Below are 11,922 nucleotides of genomic sequence, written 5' to 3' on the forward strand. Positions count from 1 at the left end.
GTCCCTTGATTAACTAATCTCACACGGTGCGCGTCACACGTGACCCCCTCAATTCCCTGTTCAACTTTGAACTTGTCCTCTTTCTTTCACCTCCACTTGCCACGCAGCTTTTTCAACTCACGCCTTTTACGACTCTTAATACTTATTCTCTATGGAACAACTCACATCCTCCATCGCACCCCCTCGCTCTTCGCCAAAGTCAAGCGCGCCGTCTTCCACCCAACAAGGCGCGGGCAGTGTCGCCAAGAGGTTGGTTTCTGTTCGCTCATGTGCCACTTGTTTGTTAAACGCGACTTTTCTGTAGACTCAGTAATGAACTAATGACTCTAATGGTGAGCTACTGCCTAGCCTGCTATTCGACGCGTTGTTGACCATCGCCTTAGATGTCATCATCTCCCGGGATTGTGAGCTATTTTTTGGTGCTTTGTGGCTCTGCATAGGCTCATGTGTTTCAGTCTGCGTTCCCCAAACATGACGGGAACCTCTTTGAATGGGTCGGCACAATAGAAGGACCCTCTGAGACGGTGAGCATACATTGGCTATCTTCAAAGTTGGCTTGTGCTTACCCCGACATCGTCGGCAGATCTATGCGGGCCTTACTTTCAAAATTTCTATTTCTTTCCCTCCAAATTACCCATATGTAGCACCTACCATCAAGTTTGACACCCCCTGTTATCACCCGAATGTTGATATCTCTGGAGGGGCTATCTGTCTCGACATCCTCCAAGTACGACTTTGCTGTGGCGCATTCCTGGATGATCACTGACATGATATGCAGGACAAGTGGTCTGCAGTGTACAGTGTACAGACAATTCTGCTCTCTTTACAGTCTCTGCTTGGCGGTAGGTGGATAAACGCGTGTTTGGGCACGAGCTAAGTTTGAATGACAGAACCCAACAATGACTCTCCTCTGAATTCTGATGCGGCATCACTCTGGGACGAGCCCGCTGGTAAGCAGCTTTGATTTCGGATTGAGCTTGTTTGTGCTGATGAAGTATTTATAGTGTTCAAGACGCAGCTGATGAAGCACTATCGACCGGTCAGCGACTCTGCATGAGAGATGTAGTTACTTGTACTATCAGATATACACATAAAATAATACAATAAATGAGAATTAAAGAGTGCGCGGGAGAAGTAGCGCTGATGCGGTTGGCTGGCAACGGGCTTGGCGGGGGCCTGAAAGGAGCAGGGCTAACTGTTGCACCGCATTCTCTTTTGCTTAAATACCGTCAGCCATCCGCGCTATTCCTTTCGGGGTGCTTTGATAGTTTCCCTTTGACATTTTTCAACATCACCTATAGCACTGGTTGCTTTTATACAAGGTAGACGGACCGGCGCTAGATTGACAAGTGACAGAGCGCTGATGAGACTGCAGATGGCACGACGGTCTCCCCCCTCGTCTCTGCGCCTGACACCGGGACCCACGCCGGACAGAGGGTAAGTGGCTGAGCAGACACAGAGGACGGGGGCTGACTGGGGCACAGGACACCCAAACACATCCTGCCGTCGCTGCCACGGCCGACACTGCAAAGAATACCGAGCGAAAGCAGCGTGGCAAAGAGCGGCCGGACACGGACAGGGGCCGCACAAGGCCTGGTGCTGGTTCCGCGAGAGAAAAGAGAGGGCAGTAGTATACAACGGGGCCCCTGGGACCACTCTGGGAGCATTAAAGTGGGGGTAGACGTAGATAGACTGCTGCAGCCGCTGCAACGGGCAGTGGTTGTGCTGAGGGGATAATATAAATTTGTTGCCTCGTGACCTGTGGGATGTGTGTTGCTGGTGAAGTGAGAGTGAACTTCAAGTTGAACTATTACTCCTACTTTTGTATCTTTCCTTCTTTCTTCATCATGTCCAGTTCGCCCCCAGATATCTCGTCGCTCACTCTCAACTCAAGAGCCTCTCAGCAGCATCTCCATGACTCTTATGATTACGACGGTCGCTCTCAGCCATATCACTTTGCCACTACCCAGGGTCTCCAGCAGTCCCCCTACAACCATCTTGCCAGCATCGCCCAGTCGCCCCTCAAGAACAAGCCTGTCCGCAGTGCTCTTCCTTCTGTATGTCTCTTTTCTTTCTCTTTTTTCTCTTTTTTTTATCTTTCTTTCTTTCTAGCAATGGCTCGACAACAACTCGTCCGACAGTCGCTCTCTTTCCCCTCATAACAATTCCGACTTTTCCTCGGGCGGTGGCTCCCCTCCGCTGGCTCATCTCAATCCCCCCATTGGCCCTGGCTCTCCTGCCCAGCAGAATCCAGACGACGATGTCATCCCCACCGCCATAGTCATTAAAAACATTCCATTTAACGTCAAACGTGAGACTCTGCTTGATATCATCGTGAGTCATCCCTTCCACCGATCTCTCTGTCTTTTTCTCTGCCTTTTCTCATTCTTCTTTCTAGGCTTCTTTATCTATTCCCACTCCTTATGCTTTCAATTATCACCTTGATCAACAGGGTTCTTTCCGTGGCCTCGCTTTTGCAAACTTCCGTCAGGCTGCAGACGCAGACGCCGTCGTCGTCGCCCTCAATGGCTTCGATGTTCAGGGGCGCAAGTTGCGTGTAGAGTACAAAAAGGTCCTCCAGGCCGGTGAAAAGGAACGCATTGAGCGCGAAAAGGCTATTCGCAGGATGCGCTCTATGCAAATCGAGAAGGAGCAGAACAACGTCAACTCAATCTATGAGGACTATGGCACTCCTCTCGCTTCTTCTACTCTTTCTTCTGGATTCGGTGCTCCTCAAAGGTCGTTCTCTACCAGTGGTGCGTACCAGCCTCAACAGCAGCAGTATTCGCCTCCGGGTATCTCTGCTATGCCTACCCCTACCTATCCGATGCCACTTGCTTCAGCGCCTGCCGCTCCTTCTCATCCTGCCCCTTCGGCAACTCCCAGCGTGTCTGAGAAATCTGCCTCGAGCGAGCTTGACCTCAATGACCCATCCACCCTTGAGATCTACTCTAGGATCTTGCTTTTCAAGGACGACAGAATGCGCGACGAACTGGCCTTTTCCCGAACTCTGTCCCCTAAGCAAAGACGTGTCGTCCATCTGATTGCTCAGAAGCTGGGTGTCTACCACTATTCTGTGGGTGAAGGCGATGAACGTTATGCCGTTGTGACTAGAATTGATCCCCAAAGGGTAAGCTCTTTATAGTCCATTGTTCCCCCCTTCATCAGCTAATACCTCCGCCAACAGCAACAGCAGCAGCAGCAACCCCAGCGCCAGCCTCACACTCTTTCTCGGGCACCCTCTGCATATCTTTCACCAATTAGTCCTACTACCACCATCAACTCTCTTCGGGTTAAGAAGTCTATGCCTGACATGAAGACACTCCATCAACAGGCCCCACGCCTAAATTCCCGTTCTTCCAACGGAAATATCCGAGAAGGTTACGCCACTATTTCCTCGCCGTCTCGCAGGACATCGGGTGGTTTTGGCTCGCTCTTCTCGAATGGCAACGGTCCGTTCGGTGGCTCGATTCCCCCTGTTCCTAGCCTGCCTCCTTCTCTCGGGTCCGCCACGCTGAACGGAGGCAGCATCGATAACAACTCTGGTGGCGGTGTCTTGCGCCAACCTCGCGGGCCCGGTGTCGGTGGATTCGGCAGGCGTGACAGCAGGATAGGGGTTAGCGAGTCCCAAGTTTCTGCGAGAGGTGGGCTTGATGCTCAAACTTACGAACCACTGGAAATCTGATAAGTGTGTCAGTCCGCTCAGATAGTCTCACAGGTGATGATGGACGAAGCGGTGTCTGAGTCTCGCTGGGCCCCTCTCGCCTCCTCTTTGCTCCCATCTTATGGTTGGACTACCCATTTTTACGCCTTTGAAAAGTTTCTTTTTTCATTTTAATGCTCTTTTACTTTTCCTATTAACGCTTTTTTGGTATATATTTATACTGTCCCATCGTTTCCACCATCTCTACCTTCTTTACGAATCTTTACTCTCAACCCACATACACAGAAAAGGCATCCGGAATCATGCAGCAATATTTCTCCCTACATTTACTATCTATCATACTCCTGCTTGCGTCTTTAAATCTATTGTTTCTTCCCAGTAGTCTTGGGCTATGATTGACGAAACCACTATCTCGTACAGTAGTCACAAGATTTTGCTGTACGGTGATTTTTGATCTTTAGAATTTCTTGTAAATAAAATGCTCTTCGACTCGGTACAACTTTAGAACTGGCATTTGCGCATCACAAACCTTTAGCAATCATTCGACTTCTTCCTGCATGACCAGCTTGCTCCTGTCGGTGCGAAATTTTTCGATAGCTTAACCTGGGAATCAAATTGCTCGAATCGGAAAATATTACCGCATGCGGAATACCATTGCGAGCATCTTCCAAAATGGCAACAAATTTATTTACAGAATCCTGCTGTGTTTCCTTTGACCAGGAAACGCACTTGTCTTTTCTGACGCGCTCAACGGCATACATCTTGGGTACGCCTTGCTAGCGTATCAACCCGGTGGGCTCTGTATTTTGACGCAAATAACTTTTGGGCTCATCTCTTTAAAGCCTTGGAAACCTAGTCCGACTCCCAAAAAGACATGCCCAGCGCCGTCATAGTTCATGCTGCGGTATTCACAGCAGGTGTTGTCCTGGGTGGAGGCATCGCTGCAGCCGTTTCCAGCAAAACTGCCCCACCTCCACCTCCGCCACCTCCGTCTCCACCAGCCCGTATTACCCCGCCTCCCATAGTCGGATTAGACGCAGCTGGAAAGACGTCGATATCAAAGGAATTGTCGGTTGAGTCAAATCTTCCTGTGCAGTTGAAATACGGAAACCCAGGTGTGTTGTCTTGAAGCCTGTTGTCGGTCACTAATTCCAAACGCCTTCCTTTGCAGGACCTGTATCCGACGTATTAATCCGCAAAGCCTATGTCGCAGGGTACGACAGACGTCTGCGTCACCCAGCCTGGGTACGTCGAAATACATATGGAAATTATGTTTCTGTAACTTACATTATTTTTCACAGACCGCCGAACACCTTACGCGTGCTTCTTTGAACAAACCTGACGGGGAACCTTCCGGAGACCGACAGAATTCCAAGTTCATCGAAGACGAGTCTATCCCTTCCATGTTCCGAGCGCGCCTACAGGACTACTTTAGAAGTGGATATGATCGCGGCCACATGTACGTCGCCGACCTACCTAGTTGCCACAAATGATTGATTACAAACGTTTTCTAGGGTTCCTGCAGCCGATGCTAAATCATCTCAAGTATGCACTCCTACACATTTATTTCCTTGCCTTGTCTGACAAAAACACTAGGCGGCTATGGATGAGACTTTTTTACTTTCCAACATGGCACCGCAAGTTGGAGATGGATTTAATAGGCATTGTGCGTGTTACATTGTATCTTTTTTATGAACAGCACCACAATTAACGCCATAAAATATACCCAATCAGACTGGGCATATCTCGAAGACTGGTGCCGACGACTTACCGGTAGCTTCCAGGATGTGTACATTTTCACCGTACCTTTATATCTTCCCCGACAAGAGGCGGACGGAAAATGGCGAGTGGTGAGTTGCATGAACTTCTGCCCTCATTATCGGAGTATTCTCATTTCTCCTCAGACGCATGAAGTTATCGGCTCTCCCCCTAATGTCGCGGTCCCTACTCATTTTGCCAAAGTGGTATTAACCACGAAGCCGACATCTCCTTCGACACCCGATGTCCTAGAACTATCGACTGGCGCTTTCGTTCTGCCCAATGCCGTTATCAAAGACGAAACGCCCCTGCAAAGCTTCATAGTTCCTGGTAAGTATATCGGTTCTCCGTTATCATTATAATCCTAACGGTGATTATTTTCAAAAAGTGGATGCTGTCGAACGCGCAGCCGGTCTTACTCTTTTCTCTGATGCTGTCAAATCTGGTTCGAAGCACATTTGCCAAACTACAAAATGCGACGTAATTGTTCGCAGATTCGACGACGCACAAAAGAAAGGTCGCAAAGCCATTGCAGCTCCAAAGTAAAGGCGAGGAGAGCACATTAGATATTAACTGCGCATATATACATTACTTATAATCAAAACTCCGAGAGAATATCTTTGATGCTTTCCCAATACGATGGCTCTACGGTATCGCGAATTTCTTGGTATGACAGCCATCGGAAGTCCTTGATATTCTTGCCGTCTGCCACCACTTGGCCAGCCATAATGTGAGCTTTGTGGAAGAATATGACACTCTTTAATTGCGTTAGGAATGTAATCTTGCTGCAATGGGTTAGAATACGCACTTCTGGTGAATCCGACTGTGGCTCGGGTTTATGTACGCCAACTGGCGCTCTCCCAACAATCCAAGTATCCATCTTGTCGCCGCATACGGCAAGCAGGTTTTTCTGTGCAGCCTGTAATGGAGTCTGTTATAAACACATACGGGCAAAAAGGTGAAAAACGCAAATACCTGGTGTAGAAGCTGCCCCTTCTCAACATCTCCTTGAGGGAAGCGCCAAATATCCTTTCCATTCTCCGTCACTTGGACCACTAAATACAAGTTGCGCTGTCCCATACGATCCAGGCTTTTCTGGTCATTTTTAATATCGGCTTCGTGCTGCCTGGGCATGAGTTCTTCTCCCTCTCCTTCCTGCTGCGCCAGTTGTTCGACAGCCGCAATGTTGGCCTGCCTTTTCTCCTCACTAATATCTTCCTTCTCCAGGAATCCTGGGCCAAACGCAAGCCGTTCTCGCTTTCGTTCCTCAAGGTTAAAACGGGTCTCCAGTAAAGTACCCTGCTTGAAATAAAACTCGTATGGGAATGGGTTGTGTAGAGCGCGTCGTATCCGGGCTTGGTAGCTATAATAAGCTTTTTCAAAGGCCGTCGGAGTTCTTGTAAGAATGGGTGAACGGTTCAGAATAATGGCTGTTTTGATATGCGGACGAGAGGGTTTCTTGGCGGGCTCTGAAGGCAACTGGCTCGGGGAAGGCTGTTGAGAGCTGGCCGTTGTTGCTTCTGTAGCCAATCCACGTCGAAACGACGGTCCGACTTGGAAAAGCTGTGAGATACTGTTGCAAATTTTATATCAGGAGTAACATACCGACTGCACATCTCGACGGAATCCTGGAAAGCATTGGAGAAAAGGAGGATAACTTTGCAGGATAATCCTGGTGAAGTGTTAAGAACTGAATTAAGGCAAGGCCAAAAATTGTGGTCATGTGATATGACCCCTCACTTGGCTGATTCTAGTACGCCGCCCTTTGGAACTACGCCCTCAAGTAATGTCTATTTCGCTCCTCTCCAGCGCGTATCTAGAGGAAAATTCTGCAAGAATACGCTCAAAGCTAGTCCCATGGGAGGTCCTGCCTGTTTCACTTCAGCTGCACATGCTTTGGCTCATTTGCAATATAGGGCTATCAGCGAGCAGAGCTCATCACCTTGGAGGAGTTGGCCGCTATCAAGAAGGTCGACCGCCAGCCTAAGGCCAAATGTGAAGCAGTACTTCTGTCGGAAGGCAGAACGTATGCTCTACTGTATCTAAACCTACTTAAGAAACTTCAGCGAGTTGATACTATGCAATGTCTCCTTATTCTAATCACCGACGCACTGCAAGGTATTTGCATCGCCTCTTTGCCGTCGAAAGTCCTACTTACGCGATTCAAGATCACGATGAACGTATTCCACTATTTCTCAAGGCATCGCAGATAGATCCTGATCTTCCGTATGCGCCTCTTCTGAGGTACATCCACACCATGCGCTTCAATGCCACTTGTGCTAATTCTAATCAGGGCACTAGAAGCACAAGACGAGTTCGTACAACTCAAAACTGCGCAGATTCTGACAGTATTTCTGAGGTCTGCGACATTCCTCTTCTGCCTTTCTTTCAACGCTAATTTTTGAGTAGTGCAGAACCCGCTCCTCTTCCAACACAATACCTGCAGCCATTCCTTACCATCTTGTCCTCTTTCATACAAGGCCCCTCTTCAAATAAACGCGATACCTCTGTGCAATGCCTCGAAACTCTCCTCTCGCGTCAGGCCTGTCGACAAGAAGTGTGGCGGATTCCAAACATCATTGCAGGGCACGTCACATTTTATTCGATTTCCTCGATCATTTCTCAAATCTTATTTAAAGATTCATGGATATTCTAAAACGCTCACCAGGAAATCAAATGAGCTACCAAGTCTCGTTTTGCTTGTGGCTGCTATCATTTGAGCAGAACATTGCAGAGCAGATCAACAAGTAAAGCCTCCTTTTCTTGCCCCTGAAAATCATTGAAATGGTTGTTTAGAAAATTCGATATAATACCCATCTTGGTTGAGACTGCTCAGAGTGCACTCAAGGAGAAAGTTATTCGTGTCATTGTGGCAACCTTCCGGGTTTGTTTTCATTTGTTCTTCATTTCACAGGATTCTTATTCCCTAGTGTAGAACCTTGTAACAAAAGCACCATCTCAGAACCTTCCAGCCATGCTTGTTTGCCAACTACTACCTTTCGTTAAAAATTTGGCAACCAGAAAATTCTCAGATGAGGATATCATCGAAGATGTCCTTTTCCTGAAAGACGAGTTAAATTCTCGGTTCCAAAGTCTGACGTACGTGTTATTTAATTTTGCCATGAACTTGAAAGTTCAAATGTGGATTAGAACATATGATGAATACACATCAGAACTTGCTTCTGGACATTTGTCATGGACCCCAGTCCACGAATCTGATGATTTCTGGAAGGAGAACGCAACAAAGCTCAATGATAAAGATCATGAACAACTAAAGTCAGTACTGAGCTTGTTTATGATTTGCCGTATTAATTATGTCCTGCCAGGATTCTGATCAAGGTTCTGAAAGAATCTTCAGACCCGATTGTACTTGCCGTTGCCGCTCATGACGTAGGTCAGTATGTTAGGCACTACGGTCCTGGAAAGAAGTGTGTAATATCCTGCTGTCGTTTTCCTTGCACCCCACTGAAACAATTCGGTGCCAGATCTGTCGCTGACCTAGGAGGAAAAGCAAGAGTCATGGAGCTGATGACGCATCCCAATTCGGATGTCCGCTATCGTGCCTTGCTTTCAGTACAACAGCTTATTAGCCAACCTTGGCTTACTGTTTGAAATGGTAGTAGATACACTACGGACCATTTGGGTCTCCTTACTTCATGGACTATACTTGACCAATACTGTGCAGTCAATCAATACATAATAATCACGACTCTATGTGGACTAAGATCTCTTCTTGTTGGACCTCAATCTACATCCAACAAGCAATGGTCTGGGATGAAATATATCCAGGAAGCAAGACATTCAAATCAAAGCAGTGGATTACAAATTAAAATGATAAAATCCATCTATGCAGACACCCATACCTCTCCTATAACATCATACTCCTTGAGTGTTTGAGCACGCTTCAATTTGCTATTGCTCTTGCCGACATCGTCTTCATCGTCAACTATCTGATCCTCTACAAGTAAAATACGAATGCCACCAATATTAGAAAAACCTTTACGGAGTCCAACGAAGGGAAGTTCAAAATTTTGAACCACATGTCCCTTGGCCAGATCATCCCCCTGGATCTGTGCATGAGACAAGTCGATCTCTACAGAAGGCAAAAATATAGCAGATGGCCCCACAAAAGAAACACCGGATAGCGCAGACACCTTCAATTCATCCAATCCGCCCTCAAAGTATGGAGGTGGCAGGAGATTAGCATCATTATGTGAAAGATCGACTTCTTGCAATGCAGTCGGTTGTTGAGGCGGTGGTTTCGAAGACGCTACGAGAATTTTTTGATGCGCAAGTGCATAATTAAAGGTCGTCGAAGCGGAAACCGGTGTTGAAAATCCTGTTGATGGCACTTTAGGGCTAAACGGTTCGACCGGTTGGGCAATTACAGGTGGCGGTACCTCCTTTGGTCTAACATGCTGTATTGCCAGTGTGACCCTGCGCTTTAGACGACTACTGTTTAATGGGATTCCGCTGGATACAACAACCGCGCATGATATGGAAAACACTTTCTCTATCAAAATGCTTTCTCTTGGGATGTGGCGAACCACTAGCTGTGCTTCAATTTCAGGCATCAATGGTCCTTGAGGAGGCAGAGCCTGAGGGGGAGACTGCGGGTGGATGGCACTTATAGATCCACGATTCAAAGCAGGTGAACCCGGTCTCTGCACCGGACTTCCTGGACGAGACATACTACTTGAGGGAGACTGTGGTCGCGAAGAAATAGAGCCTACAACAGTTCGCTTAAGATAAGGGGGCAGGGCAGACGCCGGTTGAGGCGCGGCAATAAGTGGTATCCGTCGTGAAAGCATCGATGTGAGCAGTCTTCCAGGTTCACCAAAGGATGACCTCCAAGAGATATCCAGTCTTCCCAGGGGAATAATGCTTCCCGGAGCATGTACAGGAGGGGTTATTCCTATGTGTTTTGGTGTTAGGATATATATATATTGACGCATGTCTTGCGGTTGCATGAGAGCAGTAGGTCCAGAGAATATGCTTTCTTCATGGCCATTTTCGTCAGTCAACACATTTCCATCCACTGCCTCCCACTCTTCCGTGCATTCCAACCTCATACGCTCGAAGCAGATAGCATCTTGCGTCAAATTTTGGATATGAACTTCAAGGAATATCTTTTCTCGTTCCTTATCCGATAGCAATGCTGAGGGAGATTTCGGAGTATGGACTTTCGTCTTTACAGAGAGAGGGTTGGTGACCTATGCTCGATTAGGATCTCATGAGCCCGAAAACTTCAGCAGTTCAAAGCGTCAACCTACCGCAAATTTATAAAACTTTCTGAACGTTTGAAGGGTTGGATCCGACTCTTCGGAAGCCCCTGGAACAGGCCGATAACTGGGTGGCAGGGAATACGTGACGGTGCATGCAAGGACATGTTGCCCAAGTTCCTTGATTTCATGGTGTACCAAGTGCTCTAGCGTATCGCCGCCAGGTAAAGACTGACCTAAACCATCCATCTCATACAGCACAACTTTGCTAGTAACCGTCTGCATTTCCACTTTGAACTGGGTCACTTCTATTCCCACTTCAGTTTCATTATTGACGCAGAGACAGCTTGAGAACGTCTCTCCTAGCTGAATCGAACCAAATGAGGAGGGTAGAGTTAATAGTTCTGAAGCATGGGTTAAATCCCGCAATGTTTTTGGATGGCCGGGAAGGGGCTTAGTTCCTTGTAATGACAAAATGGCTGCTGAGGAATGGGCCTAAGAGGTCGATGTAAATCAACGTAGAAATAGAATGTAAGGAAATGGCCCACAGAGAAGGAAGGTGAGTTGGAATAGAAGGGCTGCCATGCACTAGCCAACTCTGGTCGCTTTCAGACGACGAATTGTGAGTCTGCCAATCACGACATTTTTGTAGTAGCAGTCGAACACCAACCGAGACGCGCATAACCTTGAGGGATAACAAGTGACCTGGACCATCGACGGTAGCCATATTCGCGGCAATTTGCTAGGAAAGGTAATGCAAAGCCTATAACAACTTGCGGGTAGAGCTGAGAGATAATGATAGTAATTCTTAACAGTAGTTTTAAGTGACACTCTAGATCAAGCACAACTGAGATACAAATATGCAGTGACGATGACAGCAGATACAAATATGGAAAGCATCGCTTTGTAAACAACTGACCCTTGGAAAAAAGAAAATGATGTTGAATGCTTCGTCTGAAGCGAGAAGGGTATCGAACGAACACTATGCAGGGAATATAAAGATATGTAATTGAAGATAAACAGAGCCTTGGGATGGTGTGGGAGAGTGTATTGCGATATATGCTAGAACTTTTGATAAACAACAACAACCTTTAGAATCACTTGGAAATAAAATGCTTAAAAGAAGAAATGGTAACAAACAAGAAATGTAGATGATGGTAATGACAGCGAGAAGTAGAACAAAGGAACTGTATGTTAACCCCGAGACATGGTATTAACCCAAGTTCACGTCGGCCTTGAGCCGCGGGGAACAGAAATAACCAGACAGTATCACCAAAA

At 47.2% G+C, this 11,922-nt stretch overlaps 6 protein-coding genes across 6 annotated transcripts; 4 read left to right on the forward strand and 2 right to left on the reverse strand.

The window, feature by feature from the left end:
- Positions 1–151: 151 nt before the first annotated feature.
- Positions 152–1,057, forward strand: JR316_0003307 (Ubiquitin-conjugating enzyme E2 11; the record flags this gene model as incomplete). Its single annotated transcript, XM_047889080.1, has 8 exons — positions 152–249; positions 305–332; positions 384–404; positions 456–524; positions 584–727; positions 779–842; positions 891–950; positions 1,005–1,057. The coding sequence occupies 8 exons, from the start codon at positions 152–154 to the stop codon at positions 1,055–1,057; spliced, it is 537 nt and encodes a 178-aa protein (XP_047751454.1).
- Positions 1,058–1,847: 790 nt separating this feature from the next.
- JR316_0003308 (RNA-binding post-transcriptional regulator cip2) lies at positions 1,848–3,685 on the forward strand (the record flags this gene model as incomplete). Its single annotated transcript, XM_047889081.1, has 4 exons — positions 1,848–2,057; positions 2,113–2,334; positions 2,399–3,130; positions 3,188–3,685. 4 exons carry the CDS (start codon positions 1,848–1,850, stop codon positions 3,683–3,685), a joined length of 1,662 nt encoding a protein of 553 aa, XP_047751455.1.
- Positions 3,686–4,538: 853 nt separating this feature from the next.
- JR316_0003309 (Nuclease 1, mitochondrial) lies at positions 4,539–5,968 on the forward strand (the record flags this gene model as incomplete). Its single annotated transcript, XM_047889082.1, has 8 exons — positions 4,539–4,779; positions 4,836–4,909; positions 4,966–5,123; positions 5,179–5,209; positions 5,261–5,330; positions 5,399–5,514; positions 5,569–5,752; positions 5,811–5,968. The coding sequence occupies 8 exons, from the start codon at positions 4,539–4,541 to the stop codon at positions 5,966–5,968; spliced, it is 1,032 nt and encodes a 343-aa protein (XP_047751456.1).
- A 52-nt stretch (positions 5,969–6,020) lies between these two features.
- Positions 6,021–7,061, reverse strand: JR316_0003310 (54S ribosomal protein L17, mitochondrial; the record flags this gene model as incomplete). Its single annotated transcript, XM_047889083.1, has 4 exons — positions 6,021–6,179; positions 6,231–6,341; positions 6,398–6,975; positions 7,028–7,061. 4 exons carry the CDS (start codon positions 7,059–7,061, stop codon positions 6,021–6,023), a joined length of 882 nt encoding a protein of 293 aa, XP_047751457.1.
- A 147-nt stretch (positions 7,062–7,208) lies between these two features.
- Positions 7,209–9,034, forward strand: JR316_0003311 (V-type proton ATPase subunit H; the record flags this gene model as incomplete). The annotated part of the gene is made up of 11 exons (XM_047889084.1): positions 7,209–7,286; positions 7,339–7,540; positions 7,591–7,666; positions 7,716–7,781; positions 7,832–8,008; positions 8,062–8,169; positions 8,219–8,306; positions 8,358–8,521; positions 8,573–8,698; positions 8,749–8,850; positions 8,908–9,034. 11 exons carry the CDS (start codon positions 7,209–7,211, stop codon positions 9,032–9,034), a joined length of 1,314 nt encoding a protein of 437 aa, XP_047751458.1.
- Positions 9,035–9,267: 233 nt separating this feature from the next.
- On the reverse strand, positions 9,268–11,371 carry JR316_0003312 (putative trafficking protein particle complex subunit 13-like protein; the record flags this gene model as incomplete). The annotated part of the gene is made up of 4 exons (XM_047889085.1): positions 9,268–10,635; positions 10,696–11,139; positions 11,193–11,249; positions 11,315–11,371. 4 exons carry the CDS (start codon positions 11,369–11,371, stop codon positions 9,268–9,270), a joined length of 1,926 nt encoding a protein of 641 aa, XP_047751459.1.
- Positions 11,372–11,922: the final 551 nt, after the last annotated feature.

This window comes from Psilocybe cubensis, chromosome 3 (assembly GCF_017499595.1).
Source record: "Psilocybe cubensis strain MGC-MH-2018 chromosome 3, whole genome shotgun sequence".
NCBI lineage: Eukaryota > Fungi > Basidiomycota > Agaricomycetes > Agaricales > Agrocybaceae > Psilocybe > Psilocybe cubensis.